Below are 23,113 nucleotides of genomic sequence, written 5' to 3' on the forward strand. Positions count from 1 at the left end.
TGATGTGCGATAGAAGAAAGCTTTTTATATAGAAGAGCTGTTTGAATGTGTGTGTGAATACAGACCATTTCAAATGGACAGATTTCCAAACTTGCATCGGCGGTGACCAAAAAAACAAAGAACGGAGAAGCTCGGATGACAACACAGAGGGAGTGTGACTTCACCTTGCAAGCCACTACTAAATCATATCTTTACATAGAAAAGTAGTTGTTGGCTGCTCTATTGATATGGAAAATATCATGCATGTAACCTTTAAAGGCCAAACGCGTGACACAGCAGAGGGTGGAAACACCTTTGGGGGTCTATTTTGCCCTGGGCCTTCCTTGCAGGTTGATACAGTCCTGCATCAATATGAGCTGGTGTTTTATCTGTGTGTGTGTGTGTGTGTGTGTGTGTGTCTACAGATCGCATTGAATAGTGATATAAGTGAAGCAAAGTGAAGGCATTAACAAGAAAATAAAGAATGTGACATGCGCAGCCTGTTTAAATCTGCCACTGCTCCGAGTTTCTTGTAGGTGGTTGTCCGGGCACAGACACTGACCTTGTCACATCACGAGTTTTACTATCCTGGTCGCGGCTGGTTACCGATCGCCACCCTTCGTCCTGTGCCCAATGCCTACAAGTGCATAGCGCGCTGCTGTGCGCGCGGCACGGACAGTAGCTGTCAGGAGCGGCTGCGCGCTTCAACACGCACAGCGAACAAAGACCGAGGAGCGCGAGCGTCGCGCGCCGTAGAGGAACCAGGAGGAGCTCGCTCTGTTTCCACCCCCGCCCCAACATCCGCTGCCCCGTGTACCCCGGACAGGAGGACTGTTTGTGCCGCGGCGTCCCAAGATGAACCAGACCGCCTCCGTGTCGCATCAAGTCAAATGCCAGTCCACGAAGACCATCAAGGTACGCTCTGTCGACCGATTCTGCTTCGTTGTGATCAACTTGCTCCCCGTTTTTCTCTGACTGTATCTGTGTGAGCTCTGTAACAGCTCAAAACTTCGCTGCGAGCTCGGTGGAGCGGGTATGCGCATTGGCGCGCGGCGCTTTGGAGATGGTGAGAGGATATGTGCGCATCAGCATCCCCCCGTCATTGCGAAGTTGCGGCTGCTGTTTGGATGTGTTTCATTTCCACACGGAGGTGAACAAGTGACCCGAGTCACTCCGGGGGGGGTGAGGGAGCGAGGGAGCCCCTGTTCTTGACGGCCAGTGTGTAAATGTGTTGGATGAGGAGCCGCACACTGGCGCAGTGGCGAGATTTCATTCATATCACGTCGTGCTCCTCGTTATTATATTAAAGGTATGGGCTGACCAGAAATTATAGAGTCTCACTTAACAACAACAAAAAAGAAAGCTACCACTTCCACATGGTTACAGTCGGGGAAAAAAATATCAGAAACACCAGCAAAAGGCAACATATTTAGGCTCTGGTGGCGCATCAGTTGCTCAACTTTGCCGCGCATAGACTCGGGAGATCATGCTGATTTCCAACCTGTTGTTAGAATGAACACATCGCACGAGGGAGCGGCTGCGAGGGGGCTGCAGGGAGGTGTAGTGGTGAGAGTAGTGGTGAGAGGACAGGTGGTGCAAAGTAACGCCTGTCCTCTGCTGCGCGGCAGCAGCATCCGCATTGTCTACATGTAGTGCACCTAGACCTGGGAGGAGGGAGTGCGAGATGTGTGTGTGTGCACCTCTCTCTCTCTCTCTCTCCCCCCCTCTGTGTGTGTGTGTGTGTGTGTGTGTGTGTGACTCAACAGCCGTATCGATTTTAGCCCACTTTCACTTTTCAACCTCGATGTCCCACCAGAGAAATTTTGCTTGGGGGCAAATGTATCGACCCTCCTCCCCACCATCCCAGAGGCGTGCAATTTGGAACACACGACTGGATGTGTGAGGGGAGTTGGACTTAAGACGAAAGATGGGTTGTTCCTGTGGTGTTTTCAACATTTGGTGCTCCTGATGCTGGGCCCCTTCTCTGTGACCCCGGTGCTCGAGCACCTTCGTCTGTCACGTGTCTCTGTGGTGCTGATGTATTTCAGAGCATCAGGTTTTCATCCATCCATACATCTCAGAAGCGCATGCTCATAAAAGCCCCTGGGATGTTTTTGTAAGTTCAAGGGTTGTTTTCCCTCGATATATGTCCTGGATGCTGGATCAAATATATCGATTATTGGGGGGATTTGAGCGACGCGCAGCTTTTTGGCCAGATAATCCACACAATATACCATTTGAGCATAAACTGAAAGTCTGTAAATGAGCAGCTCTCAGCAGCCGCAGATGAGTTTATGGGTTTGTACCACAGACATGTATATAAAGATGGACGACACAACTCCACTTCGCGCTGTTGTACAAGAATGGCGCCAAAAATATCTTGGACGCCGGCGCCGCCATCTTGCACTTCATTTGGAGGTGCACAAGTACAGAGGTCGTGATGATGCACGATACTCAGTCTCAGTTCTCTAGTGACCTAAAATGACAGTAACCATTTTAAGGAAATCTTTAGTCAACGTGTACTTTGATTTTTCTTTTAGTTCGGTCCATGTCCCAACCGCTGACATGGAGGAGGTTTCTGACCTCCGGATCATTTGGCTTCACTGTTGGGGAGCGGGCATGTCGTCCATCTTTGTATGGAGTCTATGTTATGTATGCGTTTTGTGGTCGTGAACAGTTTGAGCAGTGAGCACAAGGCCAGAGGTAAAAACAATAAAAAACATGTATCAGGCCCCCGATCAGACAATAGGCAGCGCTGCTGAACTCTAAACTTTATCACACTGTACTCCAGTGAGTTTGTGAAATTGTTGACATTTGTAACGCTGTCCTATGTTCGGCTGATAGTTAAATTACAGCAGAATAATACTCGGTCGATCGTTTTGGGCTGACAATTTATTGAATGCTCTGTGATGGAAAAATCAGATTGTAAAGTCTTTTGCTCTCAGCAATATGACATCAGCAACTCATGTTGCTATACTTGATTTTAATTGATTTTAATGATAATTCTGGTTTATTTGAACTTGTTTATTCTTTACGTAGCTTTGGCCAATTTACTAAAACAAAAGTCAGATTGTGAGAATGTTGTCAGTCCAATAACCCACCAAAAATGTTGTGTTTTTTTATGTGGTTTATGTGGTACCATACCATACAGGTCAAAGTTAAACCTGGAGGTTGTTCTGGAGATTCTTATTGATTTTTACAACCTGGTTAATCATTTTTTATCATTTTGTCAGTGGTAGTAGTAGCTGAACTCTGAGTGGTGCACGGACTCACCGTACATGACATCACCTCTTCTCACTCGGAACCAACTCTAAGGGTCGCACTGGTTCCCTCCGTTTATATGAAGAAGCTGACCAAGGAAACGTGTTCCAGGGTCTTAAAGCAAAGACTAAACAGTGTGTCACAGAATGGATATGAATGCGAACAAAGGTGGTTGTCAAAAGGTCACTGAGAGTCCATCGATTTTCCTTAGAGAATGTGTATTTCCACAGTCATCTATAATGTTGGATATTGCTGTATTTTATTTTCGTCGCCCGTTGACAGCACATTGGATCGGTGCACTTTGCGGTTTGAACTCTGTTCATCACCCAGTTAGTGGCGCCTGGTAGCTAACGAGTCTCCACTCAAGGACGCAGCGACGAGACAGACTACAACCACGTGTGCGGACATGTCTTATTCATCCGACCCTGTTTCCACCTGCGAGACACAGTTTCACACAGCTTCCCGGTCAGTCAGGACGGAGGAGCTCATCACCCCGATCTGTCACAACTGACTCGGACGGTCGTCTGGGAGTTTGTGATTACTTTAAAACAATGTAGATCAATGAGGGTAATTAGAAAAGACAGCCAATTTGGTTTTAGTACCCAAGGAGAAGAAAGGCATCAGTGTAGGACACAAAGAAAAGGGTGGTGTCTTTTGTCACACACACAGTACATGTGTCTATAATGACATTAGTTTTGAAACGGCAGAGGAGGAAGGGAACAGAGGTTGTATTGCCCAGGTGAAATCGAATAATCAGAGGAATGCCAGAGCTTGTCTCTTGCCCCTCCACTTCACCACGGCGTGATGCACTGACACATATTGACACATGGATAAATTGTCTCAGCAAAAGCAAAAGCAAAAAACAAAACCTGACAATTTTCCTGCAGAACCAAAATTGTTTTTTGGATCTTTGCTTTCTCTCTCGGTGACAGTACACGGAGCTTGAATTGCCTTCCTTGAGAGTATCCGGCCCCATATTCTGTTGCTTGGAGGGGTGCCGTGGGCTCATGCCCTGACGGGTTGTAGGAGTGCCTGCTCCCAAAAAAAAGACATTTTCTGAACGTCCGCGTGCAGCGCTGTTGTATTTCACTCCCTGTAGGTTTACTTTTTTGGGAAAAGGAGCCAGAGCTGGGGTGCTTGTTCAATTCACAGGGCACTTTGGGACATCTACTGTAGATGCACATGGCTTCCGGACCTCTCGCAGGGAATCAGTGAAACAAGCATGGGATCACGGCCGGGATTACGAACACCAAAACCCCCTCTGTGTTGCACAAAAAACCACTAATCTCTCCGCGTCTGACCCTCGTCGCCTGGCGCTGAGGTCTTGGCGGCTCTGTTATCCTCCTAAATGCCCCCTTTTCGCATTGGAGCTGTGTCCTTACGCCACCAGCCGAGATAAGAAATCCAATTAGGACGCGGCACCAGATTTGTCGTGGGTCTTTACTGCTGGGATCTGGCGGCTTTTAACAAGGCCGGAGGCAGCCCGAGGCTCGTGTCATCGGCGGCGCTGTCAGGTCCACCCACATGCAGATCGCGGCTACAAACTTGGCATTGTCACGGAGGCAGGGAGTTGTGTCGGCGACGGGAGCACACGGCTGTGTAAAATAATGTGCTATATTTCTCACGCTGAGCTGTGACGCTGGATTTGCACTGACATTGCACAGTGGGGATCTCGGCAGGGAGTTTGGTTGAGAGTGTCAGTGATTTATGAAAGTGCAAAGGACGGAGCCTCTCTTTCTGAAACACCAATTTTAGGTTCCCGTTTCATGATGACAGGAAGAAGTACATCTGAGCGTGAAGTGTACCACTGGATCCACCACCCACTGCCTCTCAGCCGTCTGTAGTTACATCACTCGTAAAGTTCTTGAGCGACAAAAAGCCTTGAACTGAAAATTAAAGGGACATGAAATCTGGAAACAAAAACTGTGTCTTTAATGAAAACAGACGTTCTGCCGCATGAATTCGCTTCCCCTGTGGACAGTTTCTCCCCCAGGGACGAGACCAGTGATCGTCCATTAGCGGCTCGGGTTTGGTCCCCGGGCCGCTAATTGATTACCACAGATCCGAAGCTCCGGTGGGATCTTGATGAATTGTGTCAGGGGGAAATAAAATGTGTTGTGATATTTAGGATTTGTAGCACTTTCCTCCTCCAGTGTTTCCTATAGTCTACATTGATCTATTTGTATCAACACTGACCGCCACATATTGACTTGAATCTTTTTGCTATTTCAAATTGGTCAAATTTGACTTTATCTCAGAGCTGTGCCGGGTGCATTGATTGACACAGACGGATGGCTGATGGCAAAGCTGCTTAGATAATGTTTTCTTTTTTATTTCTTTTTGAAATTATTTCTTGGGGCATTTTCTGCTTTGCAGAGGGTGAGCGGGGAAAGAGGGTGTTACAGCTCAACCAGTGATGATCATTTATGCAATTCATTTGTTTTTAAATATTTCCATTAATATTTCCACCTGGTAAGTCCGGCAAGTTTGTGTATTTCAACGAATTTTCTTAAAGTTGGTGAGCTGAGGTGAAAAGTATCCGTGGCGAACTTCCTGTCACCGGTACATTTGCTATTTTAGGGAACTGTCATCGCGTCGTTTTTACCACATACAACATAGTTCATCATATGAATTGGATGACTTGTTGTTCCACCAAGTCTCGTGGAAATCCTTTCAATAATTTCAGTGTAATCCTGCTGACCAGACAAACAACGGACAAACAGAAAGGGGTTTTAAAACATCCCTGGCGGAAAGTAATTCACTGAATGAATCACGTTATGAATACATTGTGTCAAACATTGTATTCATTATTACAGAGTGGCATGAGTTTTGCACTAGAATTTATCAAGTTTTGCTGTATGCTACATATTTTTTCATGGCTGATTCTTCTTTTATAAACACCAGTTGGTTGGTTGCTTGGAACCAAGAACTTACTTGTTGTGAGGCAACAATGATAACCGCCGCAATGTCCACACACCTAGTCAGTGACAATATTCCCTTCATGTGAAAATTCGCACAATGTCATGAGTTATATACATTTTCTTGGCTCATTTTTTGAGGAACAAAATGAAACAACACGGGACTTTAGTGCTCATCTAATTCTGGTTTAGTAAGTATAGTCATTGAGTTAACTCAACGTTGAGACTTATCTCTAAGGTCTCTTCACCAAACGATGTTAAAACAGTTGACTCTCGGCGAGCAAAAATATACCGGACTGTCTGTCGTGTAGTCAATGAAGACCAACTCAAAATAGAGCTGTGGATATATTCAGCGCCTAAGCACCGACTGCGCTTTGATCCAGCTCAAAGGCTTCCTTATCAGACAGGTTCCTGCGTAGCTGCTGAGGTGACAGCCAGCCAAATTTTAAAGATAAGTAATGAGGACACCGTTGATGGAGACTAAGCTGCAATCCACCTCTGTCGTGACTCAAGGGTTACATTTCAATTTCTGCTGTCATGTCGACATCTGAAGCATCAGTAGGGGCTGTTAAACATCCTCCTCCATCTTTAAAAGTGCTTTCCTGAAATGATTATAGTAGCCTCTTATGAGATAATGATTTAAAGAAGCACTGATAGGACGGACAAACATATTGCCAATATATAGCATATCTAGGCTTGGATAATGTGATCTGACCCCTGTTCGTGTATAAGTATTATACCTAGATTGTTCTTACCTAGAAAACCTGGCATTGCACGTTTGGCGATTTTTTTTTCTTGGTCATTGTCTTTGTTTTTAAAAATGTATTATGATCAAACTGTATGCACCTCTTTTAAAATATCTCCCTATTCATTTTCTATTCATTTATGTATTTTTACGGTCCTCTGTTAAGATTCATTTGAATGTTTGTGATTCATGTTAAGTTGTATTATGTTCAAATTGTGAAAACCTTAATAAACGTATAAATCCTAAAAGAAAAGACTGTGTGCATCCAATCTGAAATGCCAAACACCAACAGATTAGCCACGAATTCAGGAGTTCAAGCGAGGCCGGCGAGGTTACTGTCCGACGCGCCATGTGTTTCTGTGTACAGGAGAAAGTCGGATGGAAAAAAAAAACATTTTCTGGATCAACAGAATACAGAAACTCAAAACATTTCACTCTCGTTTATGCTTGAATTGGTACAGTACGTACAGGAAACACGCTCAGACTTTTATCCGCGGCGTTCCCATCCCTGGCAGGAAGACGAGCATTGTTTGCAATCTCACTGGCAGCACGCGCCGCCGATAGCTCTCATCTCCGCGAGTCAGCATCCCCGGACGCTCGACAACTCATCCGGCAGGTTATTGAACCTGTGAGGCGTTCCCCCCTCGCTTCTGAAAGATCTATCACGCAAACAGTCTTTAAAAAGCTGCTCAGGACCGGCTTGCTCGGGCTGTGATAGATAGCCCGAATCAGTCTCATGAGAATGATTGCGTTGGCTCTCGAGTCAGTGAGTCTATAAATTATAGAGCTACGCCAGCTGATCTCAATATATCCTCCCCTCCGAGTATATCGCTCATTCTCAAGTCGCGCCGAGGAATATGTGATGGATGCGTCGCTAATTTGTTTTGCGGTCGGAGACATATGTATCTGCCACTCTTTTGAGTAAGAGCGCTTTCACTTGAGAATGCTTATTTGTCCCTGTAAGACCAAAAAAACAAATACAACGCAATATAAGCTGTCATATTATACCTCCCCTCATGGGCCTTATAGAATTATTACTGCTGCTTAATGAGCTCCCAATAGACCACATGTAAAGTAGCTGCACCTGAGTGCGCAATAGATTGAGCTTGTTACTGAGCACAAAAAAAGTGATGGACCACTTTAACGTCGACTGAAAATGTGAAAAGCAAAGTGTATGTAAAGATGTTAACGGGGCGGTTCTGCCCAAAAGCTTTTCAGGATTTCACAATTTCCAACGCGAAGCGAACGTTTGTCATATACAGTGTGACAACACAATAATAAAAGATTTATGAATCCAGTGATTCATGCTGAGTTTGTCATTTGCCATTCAGCAAGTTCATCAACGCATGAAGTTATTTCCTATTTTGGTAAAAAAAAGAAGAAAAAACTCGTACAGATTCATCCATCATGTATATATAAATATATATATGCAATCTGACAGGCTTCTCTCTTCTGTGTTACTCTGCAGGTGTGTGATGGTGTGTGAATCCTCCTGGACTATTGTTTATGCTGCTGCCTGCACATGTAAAAAAATTAAATTTATTAAATGTCATTAAATTTCATTATTTTGTACTTTACAATCTTGCTGGTTAACAGCTATAATGTTAACAGTTAATGAGTGTTGGCTGTCAGCAAGAAAACCTTCGCTGATTTAGCATTGCTCCTCTGACGTTGTCGGAAACAATGGACGGTTAAAAAATTGATGCGTCAAAATCAGAGATGATCATTTTTTAATTCCGCACGCTGGAATTTGAGACTCGCGCCTCAAGCAAAGTTGAGGAACAGGCTCCAGAGGCTCCTGCCCAAACTTTGGGCAGGAGTGTTTTTGGTCTGGGTGATTTTCAGTGGCAAAAGTATTTCACATACTTAAAATAAATGTTGAGTCACATTGTAAATATATAAATCTGCTGGTTCTTTAAGCATATATTAACTTTAAAGCCCCAGTGGGACCCTTTATGGTGGCGCACCGCTAATTCCATTTCCAGTTTCCAGCAGCTGGAAATTCAACGCGAATGCGACGTATTGTGGACCGCTACCTGCGACCGTATTTAATGCTGCGTTCCATGAAATACCTCGAAACTCGGACCTCAGAAGTCGGGTTGGTGATTTCTTTCCGACCTCCCGAGCCGCAGTGGAACCGGAACGCAGCACAGCACGACGTAGAAAACATGGCGACTCACACGGAGGTCGGGTCCACCTCATGTAACTATAATTAACTCATTCAGAGTTGACATTGAAAAAACATTGGTTATTTGTTCCAGGTGATTATACACATATGAACTCATAGTTATGGACAATAAATTCAATGTCTGTGAATACGTTCTTCTTAATATTACACACTGTAGCTTTAACTTCAATGAAGTTTACAACCCCTATGTGTGTGTGTGTGTGTGTGTGTGTGTGTGTGTGTGTGTAAAGCGATCTCTCCAAGAGGAAAAACAGATCCAGCCACTATTAGCTATTGGCCAGAATAAAGTCAGCATGTAAAAAGGCACAGGCAGTGCAGGGTGAGCTGAAGCGGAGGAATGGGCATGAGCACGTGCCGACGTCTGTGTCTGCAGGTCAGTTGGCCGGTGTGGGGCCACCGGGCCACGCTGGCTCTCAAATGACTGTCTCCTGGCAGTAAAAGACATTTAAAAAAGGTTTCATTCAGAAAGTTAGTGTGGGCCTAAAAGGCATGCTTTGACATTTAATTTTTAGTGTGCCTCTGCCCCTCACCAGGCCAGTGTAGAAAATGTATTTTTTTCTCTATCAATGTATTAAAAAAAGACGATACTGAGACAGTAACTCTGAAATGTCAAGTTATCCCTCCGGGACACACTGTTGTACATTGAAACATCTATCTCCTCTGTGACCCCCGTGGTATTCTGCAGAAACCATCTATCAGTAATTGCCCGAGAAGTCCATCAAAGATGAGTGGAGAAACACCGTTGACATGGCATATCCGACTGGAGTTGGGTCGATTTCTGTTTCCGGGCCCAAACCCAACTTGTATTGCATGAGTAATAAGCAATATGACAACGAGATACTTGTGCCTCGCGAGTCATGCACAATTTACTGCTGAGCCGAGGCCGGCAAACATGAAGGAGACCAAAATTTCAGCCGAGTCGGGGGTTGGAATGTGTTTTTCAGTTCAGCAGTCTCAGAGAATACTGAACAGACGGCATTTATATGACACTTTAATGGTCTCAACGAGTAGATAAAACGCCGTCACTGCACTTCTCTGTCACGCGTCCTATTCACACCCTGCCAGCACAGCCGTCAGGTGCGACGTGGGTTCCATTGTCTTGCCCGAGGACATGACCTTCGTCAAGCGGACGGCAGGAGCCGGGGATCAAACCACAGATTAGTGGACCTTCTAAATTCCCTCCTGAGCCACAGCAGCCACCGGAAAACTGCACCATTGTGGCAGCAGTTCGGATTTGAAGCCCGACAAAGTTGAACGGTTGTTGTGGGGAATTGAAAACACCATGTATCACTCGGTCGGCCCGCCGATTGTCTCCCTGCTGCTTCTCATTTAGTGGTTATTGGTGGTTGACAATCCATCTTAGAGACCCATTAGCGCCACCAAGTATGTGATTGGCTTAATATCAAATTTTTTTAAACAGATTCATGCCAGTCCAACCCTATATCCAACCTCTTTTTATTTTCACGCTTGGACATTATTTTCTTTAAAATGGACGCAGACACAAATGGTTCAAGGTGAAACAACCCCCACACACTGGAAGCCACGGAGAAGCATGCTCGATATGCGATTTCATGCTAAACTAAAACCCCTGATCAGTCTCAGTTGTGCTTCTCTATCCAAACTGGCACGAGGAGGATTTGTTCAGCAGTTGAGAAACATTAGCACTAAACAAGTGCAGGTGGAAAAAGAAACACCACCAACATGCAATACTGTTTTTGCACTACCAACTGGCTTTGGACCAGTATGAACACTGGGCCCATTGTCTTATCTCGCACTAAGAGGACAGGCAGTCATCTTGAACCCCTTTAAGCAATGACAGTGTGTCTCATTTCATACCCGTTTTCCAACACGGGGGACTATACTATACTCATCACTGTCCAAACTGAATTCTTTGTGCAGAGTACGGTCGTCCAAGTGATTCATTAGTGACTGAAATGACTGGACCCTGACTGCAATAACTTCTGGTGACGAACACTTTCACCTGAGCTGCAGAAAACATTAACGTATGCGCAACATATCTAAACAGTCATGTTGTTGCGTGTTTAATATCAGTGGAGGATGATGATGCAGGATATAATATGACTCTCACACGATTGAATACATTCAATAGTCCTTAAATAACAGCTATTTATTCATTATTTGCCATTTACGCTGATTATTATTAATGGTTTATGGTTTCTCTCAGACAGAGGTTACAATCGAATAGTCTTCCAATCTACTTTTGCTTTTTGCTTGGGAAGGTTCATAACTGAGAAGACGACCCAGAAGAAAGTTTAAGTGGCAGACGCGATGAGAGCCGTTTGAATCGTTTAAATGCCGAGGAAAGGAGCTTCAATGCGTTCTTTCCTCATCTCCTTCGGCATAGGATACACCGGACCATCCTTTGGGAGAGGAAGAGGAGATAATGCGACTGTCTTGTGATTGTCACACGATTTATGAACTGTATGAAACTCCAAGTGAGTAAATATAGACCTCTGCTCTTTAAATCTATTTGGTTAAAAGTAATGTTGAAGTATAAATATATATATATATATATATATATATATATATATATATACACACACACACACACACACACACACAATGTATATGTTCATCTCATCTACTCGGGTTCGTTACTCTGCAAACGTCCTTATTCTTATTTATTATTTGAATGGCTCAACCTTTTTCTGCTTGCACATTCCCATCGTGTTATTATATTACCTTTACATCCTTTCAGATTTTTGCGATTATTTTTGTTTTCAACACAACCTGTTGTGTTGTCCCTCGCTGTGAGTGACTGATGGCTAAACGTTCCCTCTGCATAAATCGAAAACATTCTTTCTCAGGGAACTTGAACTTGCAGGCGTACAGCGTCGAGCTGTATTTTCTAAAACAAAAAAATAGTGTAGGTGCTTTTGCCCGAGAATTCTCCTTGACCTCATGGCGCTTTCCATCGAAGTCCAAGAGAGGGGCTCAACGCGAGGAGATTCTTTTGACTGTTTCACAGAGAGCTCTTTCAGCAGCAAGGACGTCCTCTTTTTAGGCACTCTGCATGGGAATTATTATATTTTTTTGCTCTCCCTTTTTCATCTGCTAGAGAAGCAGGGTGTTGATTGGTGTTGCACTTTGAGCGAAACGTGTGAAAACCTGGCAGGGTAACAGCAGCTTTGAAATCTACTGCACCTACCGCCTTGAAGTGCTAAGTGCCCCCCCCCCCCCCCACACACACACACACACAGCTGACATATTGACAGGTACAGAAACCACAGGTTTCAACGTCTAAATCTCTCAATGTGAAACTATAACATAGAACCAGGTCTAACTGTTCTGGCTGTTTGCCCCTCCTGTCAAGCAGCCACCGGTTGTGTGAGGGACAACAACTGACGACAGACGGAACCTTTAACATCTGACCTAAAGAGTTTCCATGAACCCTTTCGCGGCCGTTTCAGTTTCATAACCAGCCAAGAGAACTGGTCCCGCACTGCTCCGAGGCACCTGAATGTAGAACAGGTCCGAGCATGTTGCAGCCCCTGACTGGATATTCTCTGAATAAAATAGGCTGGACTGTGAAATGAATGTATTCCTCGTTGCCTTCGCTGTGGCCCGAGGCAGCCGGAGAACTCTGGAGAGGGGGAGAGCGAGCGACGTTATGTGCACGCTCTGCGCATTTGTATGTGTAAAGTGTACAGATGTGCCCGAGGAGGAAGCCCGGGCTCATCCCGCTAACACAGCGGAGGGGAGGGGGTGTCGGAACATTAATGAACGGCTGCGTGTTCCTCCATCCGCTGCTCCGGTGCGGTGGCAGAGCTGCAATGATCGGAGCCGCACATGATGAGTGGCTGCAAGAACACACACGCACACACGCACACGCACACGCACACACACTGCTGTTTAAAAAGGCCCCTGTTGGGGAGGTGACCAGTAGCTGGACTGGATTCAGTTCCTTTGTCCCTCAGCTGATTTTTTGTGTGTGTATTTACAGAATTTTGTCCCCTCCAAAGATTATTATAAACACCCCCCCCCCCTGGTATTTTTTGGGAGTTAAATACTAATAAAGATTACGCTGGTACGCACTGCCTCCAGGAAGCAGCCGTGCCCCTTGCACTCCAAGTCCGACACTGACGAAACATTCCGCCTCCTTCTGCTCGCCTCTCATGTGTTACCAGACTAAATGTGAGCCATTTCAATCAAAGCATGTATTGCGGCCTTAAATCGTGATACACCCGCTTGAGAACTGCCCGACAAAGTTTAGCCTGCTCAAAGCGGTGCAGGCGATGAGAGGCTGGATCAGGGTTTTCTCTCTGGGCTTACCGACGAGACTGCTCGGGAGGTTTGGGGCTCGCTCGTGCACCGCGGCTGTCTGCGTGCTTCTCATCCGGTTGGCCCGTGGATGTCGCGTCTGACTCCGGACTGGCAGAGACTTGCTGCTGCAGTTGAGTTGAGCTGCACGACTTTTAGAACCACTTTGTCAAAAATGATTTTCCAACATACATATAACATATGAGGGTTTTTTTTTAACTCATAGCTTCATGTAGCCTGAAATGTATCAATCCGTTGTTTACAGTAGAATTCAGAACATAGAGAAGTATGTTTTTTCTGAGACCTAAACTCAAGTCTAAACTTTGGATGAATTTCTCTCAGCAGCAACACGAATCATGTAGGCCAGAACTGCAAGGTCACACAAAAAATGGTCTTAAAATGACAATAATATTGTTTTTCTCATTGATTTTTTGGACAAAAAGTACCTATTGTGACAGGCCTACGTGTGGACACTCATTGTGCCCGACGTCCCTGGAAACAGTAAGTCCCCCCCGACCTCAGCAGTGTGGGTGTGTGCCAAACGTCATCATTGAATTTGATTAATTCACAATTTTAAATTCAAACGTGTCATTTTCTTCAGCGGTATTCCTTATTGCACCCAAGACATTGACACTACAGTAGCAGACACTGTAGGCCGGCTGGGTCTCTGTGGTGTGTGTAGGACAGGAGATGGCACGGCGTTTGATCCGTCTGCTTTTGATGGTGTCCGATCTTTGAGGGTCAGTTGGGGGTCTCAGGTTTGTTGTCTGTTTCTGTCCGTCTCTTTGGCTTGTTGTGCTGATCCGCAGCCTGTTCGGAACGCCGTCTATTTAATCAAACGGTTTCCTCCGTGAAACTGTCATGAAATCATCGGCTCGGGGGCAAAGTCGAGTTGAACATTAAAAGCTGACAAATCAGAGAAACTCATTTGGTTCACGCTGCAATGGGATTTAATGGCTGTAATAATCTGTCGCAGCACAACCTGACAGGTGATGCAATTTCCTGGGCCTTTGCGTTTTTCTTCTAATCTGGCAAAATAGGATGTGAAGCTATGGTTGGGCTTTAATCTCAGTGTTCAGACCACAAGCCTTTAGAAAGCCAATATGCAAACTTGATTTGACAGGGTGCTCAGGAAATGATTTACTTGGAAAGAGATTATTCTGCGCGCTGAAAGGTGATGTAAGTTTCACCAGGGGATTGTTTTTGCCTGCGTACGGCTGCGGGATGTTTAAAGGGGGCTGACGGGGACGTAGCGCCGACTGCTCATTGGTATTCTGCGGCCTCCCAGCCCGTCCTGCTGTACTATAGAATGCATAGACTTTGTGACAAAGTTGATGAAGCATGCATTTTTGTCACAGTGCCGGGGCAGAGACAATGGCAGCGGAAGCATTAAGCAGCAGAAGAGAAAGAGAAATTAAGTACGCACACACACACACACACACACACACACACACACACACACACACACACACACACACTGTATGCAGTGTGTTAGACATATTTCTATCTATCTATCTATCTGTACACACACACACACACACACACACACACACTGTATGCAGTGTGTTAGACATATTTCTATCTATCTGTACACACACACACACACACACACACACACACACACACGTCCCACACGCAAACACACCGTTGGAGTGGCTGTGGCTCGGGAGTTAGGGTGGGTTGTCCACTGAGGTCGATGGTTTGATCACTGGCTCCTCCAGTCCTTTTGTTTGCAACGAGCTTTGGGTGGTCGATAAGACTGAAAAAGTGCTATAAAAAGACAGCCCATTTACACACACACACACACACACACGTCCTGTCTTCATCTGTCCTGTGTCCACTGCAGCCTCAGATTTTTGTTCTGACCTTACCGGAGTTGAACCTGATGCTGTAGAACCACCTCACGTGTTGTTCCTCCAGAGATGCTTCTCTGCTCACCGCAGTTGTAAAGAGAGAGAGAAACACTCAAACCAGCCCCGGTGACACCAACAATTCTGTCACGGTCAAAAAGTCACTGAGATCATGTCGTAATTCTGCTGTTCGATGCTGAAGCTGATGACCTTATGGCTATTATTTCATGTGCATGAATAAGCATTCAGGCAGCAATAAGGCATTCCAAATAAAGCACACACAAACATGAAAAATTACAGATCAATTGATAGTTTTATAAAGTTGACAGGGTGTTGTGTCATTTTGTCTTCTGTAAGCTGTCAGAATGCTGGGACCTGTGTGTGTGTGTGTGTGTGTGTGTGTGTGTGTGTGTGTGTGTGTGTGTGTGTGTGTACACACCACTGTGTTCGTGGAGATGATGATTTAAATTTAAAACACAGTGGGACTACTTTGGTGAAGAAATGATACTGTAATGATTAAATGTCTGCGGTGCCAAGCTGTGCACTGTCGCCGGCAATCCATAATTAAAGCATCTGAAGAGGGGCAAAGACTAGTGATTATTCATGGCTAGTTTATGGCACAGTCGCATCTTGTCGTGTCCCCTTGTCTTCTTCCGCCTCTGTTTGCGACATGTGACCCCTGGAAGAACTTGGCCAAAAGGTTGACAGCCTGTGGGCGCTGCTCTGGGCTCCAGCTGCATCAGTCAGGCGACTGCAAAAATTCTGAATTTTTCAAAGATTTTAGTTCTGCCTATGATAAAGATACAGAAAAATCTATCAGAATATATTCTACATTGTTGACCTCCAAGCAGGAGCAGAGTCACCCTGGTTGCTCAGCTTTGTAAATCAGAGAAACAACCCAATGTCATGGCTCAGCTTCATAGCGCACTAAGAGGCCATGGCCTCTCGTGTTGTTTACCTGGGTGTGATTTGGTTCAGTCGGGGTCTTGAAGGTTTGTCGAGGTTCCTCAGTTGTTGTAAGACAAATAGTTCTTAACCATTGTTATGTTTTTTTTTTTCTTTTTCTGTCTGATAACAAAAAAAACCCTCAATGATAAGTTTGGAGATATTACAAATGACAACAGAGAGCCAGTGTTACAAACTGGGTCATGGGGGAGAATGACACACTTTTACCAAAGAGGGGCAAAGGGCCAGATGCAGTCACGACATGAACGCAAGTGACTGTGGTTACAGTAGGTATCTCATCCTCACTGTGAAGCAAACAATTAATCACATCGTCGAGTTCCCAGAGCCACAGCTTATGTAACGTATTTGTATTCATCGTTGTGTTAATCTTCTCACATTATTGCTGGAGGGGCGTCGACTCCCTGCGCTGAGTTTCTATACATCCGATGTTGTGGCGGCCACTCGTGAGCTCTGGTGTGGACCTGATGTGACTGAGGAGAAACGTATAATCAATGAGTCGTTGATTGATGACAGACCGGGCGTCAAGTGACGTAAGTTGACTCCTGCTACCGGGCCGACCACGCCCCCAACCTGAGCAGCACCTCCCCCCTTGAAGTGCGGAAAAAAACGATCGCGTCTACACCATCATTTTCTCCCCACAAGCGAACGACAACCGCGGGCATCTCTGCAATTTGAAATCAAAACGAATCCTGGGCACGCTAAATTTGGTACGTCACAAATAGCGAAAAAACCAATCGCAGTCGAATATGCAAATGTCAGGCAAAGAAACCGGAAACTTCCAGTGCAGCAGAGGCAGCGCATCTTGTTGCGCACATTCTTCCACCGGTAAACTTAGCGCGAGCAGCTGTTGTGGGTGGGCCATGTTTTATCTGCATATCATGAATATTCATAGTCTCATAATTCCTCAACGAGGGAGAGAGAGTGGATAGTTTCCAGCCCCATTTCAGAGGGTAAACAATGTTAAACAAAATATTAGGCACTGCAGATTATTTTTATATACTTTAAAGCGTGACTGGAGGGGGTCTTCAACGTATGGTCCCAACCTGCATACGCAGTCAAAGAGTAAAAGGCTGGATACACACACCAGAACCAGTGTGGATGTGAACATGGACTGCACATGGGGACTTTTGGTGATATGCTAATATATGATATGCACATACTGTTGTTTTTCTTTTTCCCCACGGACTGCTGGAGGTTATTATCCATCTTGAGCTGAGTAAACCAGCCTTCCCTCTGCTGCGCGCGTGATCACCCGTTCCTGATTGGACTCAGTCGGTCAGGTGACGCGGGCCGTTGGAAGACAATAAAGTGCAATAATTACACAGCTTGCCTCAACTTCAAAGCAACACCATGTAACTTTTGCTCAGCAAACAGCAGGCTTTGTAGCCACAAGTGATGATTCATTCTGTTGGGTTTTAGCAGTTTTCATGTTCACAAGACAAAGCCTGTCAGTAGTTTGGCCAGACTGTGTCTCACTTATTGAACTGTAACATGGCCGGTCAGCGCATCTTCCTCGTGATCGCCGGCTCCTTGACCCCTCAAGTGCTGTTGCTGTAACAAACACACCAAACTCCTTTAGAAAGTCTCCATATTTTAAAGGTTTGCTCACTTTTTTCTTAATGACTTTTATGGTCTTATTAACTTATCAGCTCGACGTAAGTCATCACTCAGTTCCGCATATCTCACTTGAGGATGTAGCCGCTCACCCAACGTACATAACACGAGGCGTTTGAGCTGTGTTGGAGTGGGAATGACATCACAAGTCTCCCATCAAAAAGTTCACCATCAATCAATGGTTTCGAAGCTGTGGTCCAATAGGTCCAATAGTTGCATCATGTTTCAAATGTGTTAATTGTTGCATTAGTAAAGTAATGAGCGCACAGCAGGCTGCTCCTGCAGGGGCGGGGTCCAGTTTGTGGTATCATCGGTCCATGGTTCTGTCTCATGATACAATGTTGTGGAGGTCTGTCTCACGGTGTCTGTGCTGCATCAGGTTGAAGCCATTGTTTTTACCTTGCAGGGATTTAGTGCAATACTTGAGTATCCTTTCAATATGAACACCTGCCATGGCTTACTGTATGTAAACATAGATACCCAAACATGTTGCAGGCCCAGTACTGACCGGTGACCTGCAGGTGTACCCACCCCCCCTCTCCGAAGCTCCACCCGCCTCCTCAACACTCTGAACTGTACAGATAATGGATGGACGAATATCTCGCAAGAGCATTCTTGTGTGTGTCTGAATTCCGATCACTGAATATGGAAAAAATTCAACTGTATTTTTTTCCCAAGACTCTGGAGACTGCATGTCTTACACAGAATTGTAAAGGAACACTATTCCCTTCTTTTGCAGAGGGTAGGGATAGAGATAAAGTATTGGTAGGTTGCTGGAAAAATCAGTGCTGGGTACCAAGAGATATGTAACAATATCTGTGAAGCATACAGAGTATTGACTGTTCGAAACCCATGGGAATTTCAATTAGAAGTGTGGATATATGACGGTTAATAGGAAGGAGAAGCGAAACCAATCCATTTCCACTTGTCACTTCAAATAGAATTAAATAGAATTAAGTATAATTTAATTAGAGCGGAGTCCTCTCTGGTCATTGTGGGGTTTTGTGTGACACATTTACACTAAGTCAAACCACTGCGACCAAACCCCACACTTATCACAGAGAAGCAATCTGCACCCCCCCCCCCTCCATTCCACCCACCTGCAACTTTGTGATTTATAGATGCCAAGGCTTTGAGTTATTTATTAATATTTTTCCCTCCAGATAGCTGATTGTAAAGCAAAAAGGGCGAAGGGAGAGGGAGGAGAAGCGGCTTGATAAATGGTCTGTGGAGAAAAAACGGACACCTGATAGGCCCTTCCAACGGGTATGAGACGGATATTGGCCAGAAAAGAAAAGAAAAAAAACGCCTCCCTTAGCTCAGATAACACCTCAATCTGTCTCTTAGAGGAGTGAGAAGAATGGAACTTAAGGGGCACAAGCAATTCCTTTCAGTGTCTTTCCAGACGAAGTGTGTCTCTGTGTTGTCACGGCTGCCGGGGGCCGACAGTCAATATGGAAACCGGGCGGCGATGAATGGGTTGCCACTGATCAGTTTTTCTACTAGGTTCCAAATAGGCTTGGAAAATTGAATATAGGGAGTGGACAGAGGTGCTAATATGTGCCTTCAATTTCTATAGGCCTGAGGGGAGACAGGAAACAGGTATACGGGCGGGGGCTGCGAGAGTAGCCGCTTTGTGACATGCTTGGATAAAAGAAATGGGCGTCGCGTCGCTTCATTCAAACCAACATTGTTGAGCTGTTCCTCATTCTGTCCATATTTACAGACCTGCTGCTCACGCCACATGTATTGAATCTAAACCTCCTCCTCCCGATTCGTGTGCCCTGAATAAAAATATCCAGCTCTGTCTTTCCACCGTGGGCATCCTGTGCAATTTCATCTTTCCATTTACAATTATTGTTTTCTGTGTGAGCGGCACAAATAAACAAAGGTTTTCGCCGACAGCCTCACACATCAAGCAGATTTATCCTCTCAGACAGTATAAATACAGAGCTAATACAGTATGCATTGGTTCCTGTCTGCAGGCTTCGCTCATTAGCGGGTGCTGAGCTTTGTGCGCGGGGGGGTTGAGCAAACAGCCTGCTTGTGCATTTCTTCCTGCTGGCCAGCAGAAGTCAGCATTGTTCTACTTAACAGGGTTGGTAATGCCCTGTAAAGAAAGCAATAAATACAGATAGTGAAGTTCTCATGTTGCCCTGACAAACTCTGTAATGAGGTGTAACACCTTCACTTAATGTTTTTGTCCCCATGTTCCATGTCCAAATGTATAGGACCATAATGTCAGTTCATTAATGGACAGATAACTGGGGAAAACAGTGAGTACATTCTCCACAGTAGAAAGAATGTGTTCAAATTTTATAAATTGGTTTTATGTAAATTAAAATCTCTTCTGCTTAGGTATTTTTCTCATATATTAAAACAGATGTCAACAAGTCTCATACCGTATTTTAGCATTCCAACACCAAATGAGTTTCTAAGTGGTTGTGAATGTTAACACAACATACTCAGAATACATGTTGGTGTTATTGTTGATTGTCCTTGCAGAAAAATGCAGCTCCGTGGGCTGCAGGGAAGGATCCAGTGGAGAATGAGGAAATGGAAAACGTCTCATACAGTCACAGAATCACCATTGAGTTGGATTTTTGTTGGAGCAGTAGGCCACACAGAAACCCCTCCCCCTGGTTTCACCATCAACCCCTGCCAGTCACTGCCCCGAAGAATCAGTACGTGACACGGCGAGATCGGGGGCTGTCCCGAATCTTCTCCCCCTGCTCTTACGCAATATAGGGCACAGCGGGTGATCCGGCCCCTTCGGTGTCAAGGACAGTGTTTGGAGTCGAGACGTGGGGTCGTGCGGTGAATGGCGCTAGTTCTGCTTCCCCTCTGGCACGATCGAGTGCAAAAGAGGGATCAGTGCAGGCCTCCCTGCTTGGATGTTCACTTGACCCCCGCGTCTATAAGTCAAGATGAAGATTATCAATCTTCATTTACAGCTCCTCATATGTGACCGGGCTGATGTGCAGTATTCAGTTCATGATGTTATGGATTTCCAGTATACGAGGCATGTCTCGCCACGCTGAGACGCGGCATCTCATCGCTCACATATCAGTATAATCAGCAAGTACTACACTGACATTCACGGCCTTGACAGTAAAACAGTGGAGACTCCGCAGCACAGTAAATCTCATGCTCCGAGGCGCTGGCGATGCATGGATGTGCAAACAGGATTTTTTTCTTTGCTCTATTGTCAGGAAATTTTCCTCTCTTTTGACATTACTTCTATCTAGGGGGCTTTAACAACCTCCCCCCCATATCTTCTGGGGGGGCTGATGTTTTTTCTTTGTCTATTGTGTGTGTTACATTGTCATCAAATCCCATGAAAAGACCCAAGTCAGCAATGAATTGATCCTACTGACAAGTATTGGTGTGTGTGTGTGTGTGTGTGTGTGTGTGTGTGTGTGTGTGTGTGTGTGTGTGTGTGTGTGTGTGTGTTTGTGTGTGTGGTGTAACGTAATCCCCCGTAGGGGGCACATTGTTGTCCAAAAACTATTAGAAACACATCAAGGAGCCAGACTGTTGCACTGGCGGGCATGTGACCTGTGGTCTGTAGCACTGTGAGTGGTCATTAAGACTGGAAAAGTGACATATTTTATTTTACATTTAGTGTATTTACCATTCACCACTCACTTGAACAAATGATAGAACAGTTTTTCCTCACGAGCTTTGTTTTTCAGACAGGGCAAAGCAATATACACCGTCATTCGTTTCGCCTTGTTCCCCTGTTCGCCGGGCGATGGTTTGGTGCCAAGAAACGTGGGGATTTGACAGGAAATGTCTTCCTGGCACAGTCGTAGGACATTTTATTGGACATGGACCTGTGTGTGATACATGTCAGCTGTTGTTTCAACTCAACCTGTGCGCTGTAATCCCATTTCTTTTTGTGGAAATATTGCAAAACAAAGTCTCGGTGTCACTGGGATGAACCCTTCGGGCGTCCGATAGAATGAAGGACAAACGAGAGTGGAATGAATTTTTCATCTGAAATGACACAGGCATTTGATCAGAACAATTCTCTAGTAGGTTCTAAATGTGGTGTAGAGTACACTTTTACACTTTTAGAACATTGTACACGGTAACGGATGTCTGACAAAGGAAACAAAAGATAAAAGGAAAAAAAAAATGACAACAGGAAGAAACTGAATGAAGAAGATGATCAGATGAGGGGGATGAAAGCCTCAGCCTGCAGCAGAGCAGTGGTTTAATGGACATAATGTTCCATGTAATGTTTCCTGCTGAGTTGATGGTGTTTGTGCGTCATTCATGGTGCACCACAGCGTTTTCACGTTTGCTATGTCGAATGTGTCACCGGTGAGACCCTTTCGTGTGAGTTGGTTACAAGTAACTGATTTTAATATTGTGGCAGATTGGTGTATATCCATATCCAGTTGGGACAGAGTTCATTCTGAACCATCAATGATGTGATTTGTGAACTTGTCTTGTTGTTTCAATCGTTTCCAAAGCCCTCTGATGGACTGGCGACCTGCCTCTCGCCCAATAGCAGCTGGGATTGGCTCCAGTTCCCCCTCAAAGGATAGGCAGCGCGGTGAATTCATGAATGAATGATACTCCACGGCCTCATGGTCAAAAAAAACCAATTCCCGTTTTTTATATTGTGGCGGATCGGTGCACAGGGATACATATTAAACGGCACATTGTGTGTAAAACAGTCTTACATTGGATTGGCGCATGGTTGGAGGAGGCCGGCAGAGGGCGAGGCATCGTCAATGACCTGCCATCGTAGGGGGGTGGGCCTTACTGATTTATTCATCATAGAGAAGTTTACCTGAAGTTTAAGGTGATGACATGTTTTAAAGTTAGGCTATGGTAAGGTCTAAGTTGGGTTAGGGCTGAGATTAATGCTAGGTATGTCGTAGTTATAGAGACATCTCTCTCTCTGTGTGCCTGAGTGTGTGTGTGTGTGTGTGTGTGTGTGTGTGGTAGGGGGACAGCTGTCCACTGTCCTGTCAACTCAGCTTGACGTATTGTGCCTGCAACAGTCCATTTAATTGGGGGGATGGAGAGATGTCGCATGTATGGACAGAAGTATGTTGAAAAGGGGCGTCTTTGATTGTGTGTTCATAAGTGTGTGGTTCAGTGGTGGACAGTAACAAAGTACATTTACTTAAGTACTGTACTTAAGTACAGTTTTGAGTATTTGTACTTTACTTTTTACTTTGACTCCACTACATTTGAAAGTCGAATATTGTACTTTTGACTCCACTACATTTCTACGAAGGCCCTCGTTACCGTTACATTTTACGTTGAAGTCCTCGGATGATCAAACTGCAAA

At 45.1% G+C, this 23,113-nt stretch overlaps 1 protein-coding gene across 2 annotated transcripts in view; it reads left to right on the top strand.

The window, feature by feature from the left end:
* Positions 1-590: 590 nt before the first annotated feature.
* The window catches only part of LOC118282935 (inactive dipeptidyl peptidase 10-like), a 194,005-nt gene continuing 171,482 nt past the window's right edge, over positions 591-23,113 (top strand). Inside the window, exon 1 of one of the 2 annotated variants that reach the window (XM_035604510.2) lies at positions 591-894. In XM_035604510.2, the coding sequence (XP_035460403.2) occupies positions 835-894 (60 nt within the window). In that variant the 5' untranslated portion in view covers positions 591-834. The remainder of the gene's footprint in view (positions 895-23,113) is intronic. The other variant, XM_035604512.2, reaches the window with a different exon arrangement.

This window comes from Scophthalmus maximus, chromosome 14 (genome assembly GCF_022379125.1).
Source record: "Scophthalmus maximus strain ysfricsl-2021 chromosome 14, ASM2237912v1, whole genome shotgun sequence".
Taxonomy (NCBI): Eukaryota; Metazoa; Chordata; class Actinopteri; order Pleuronectiformes; family Scophthalmidae; genus Scophthalmus; species Scophthalmus maximus.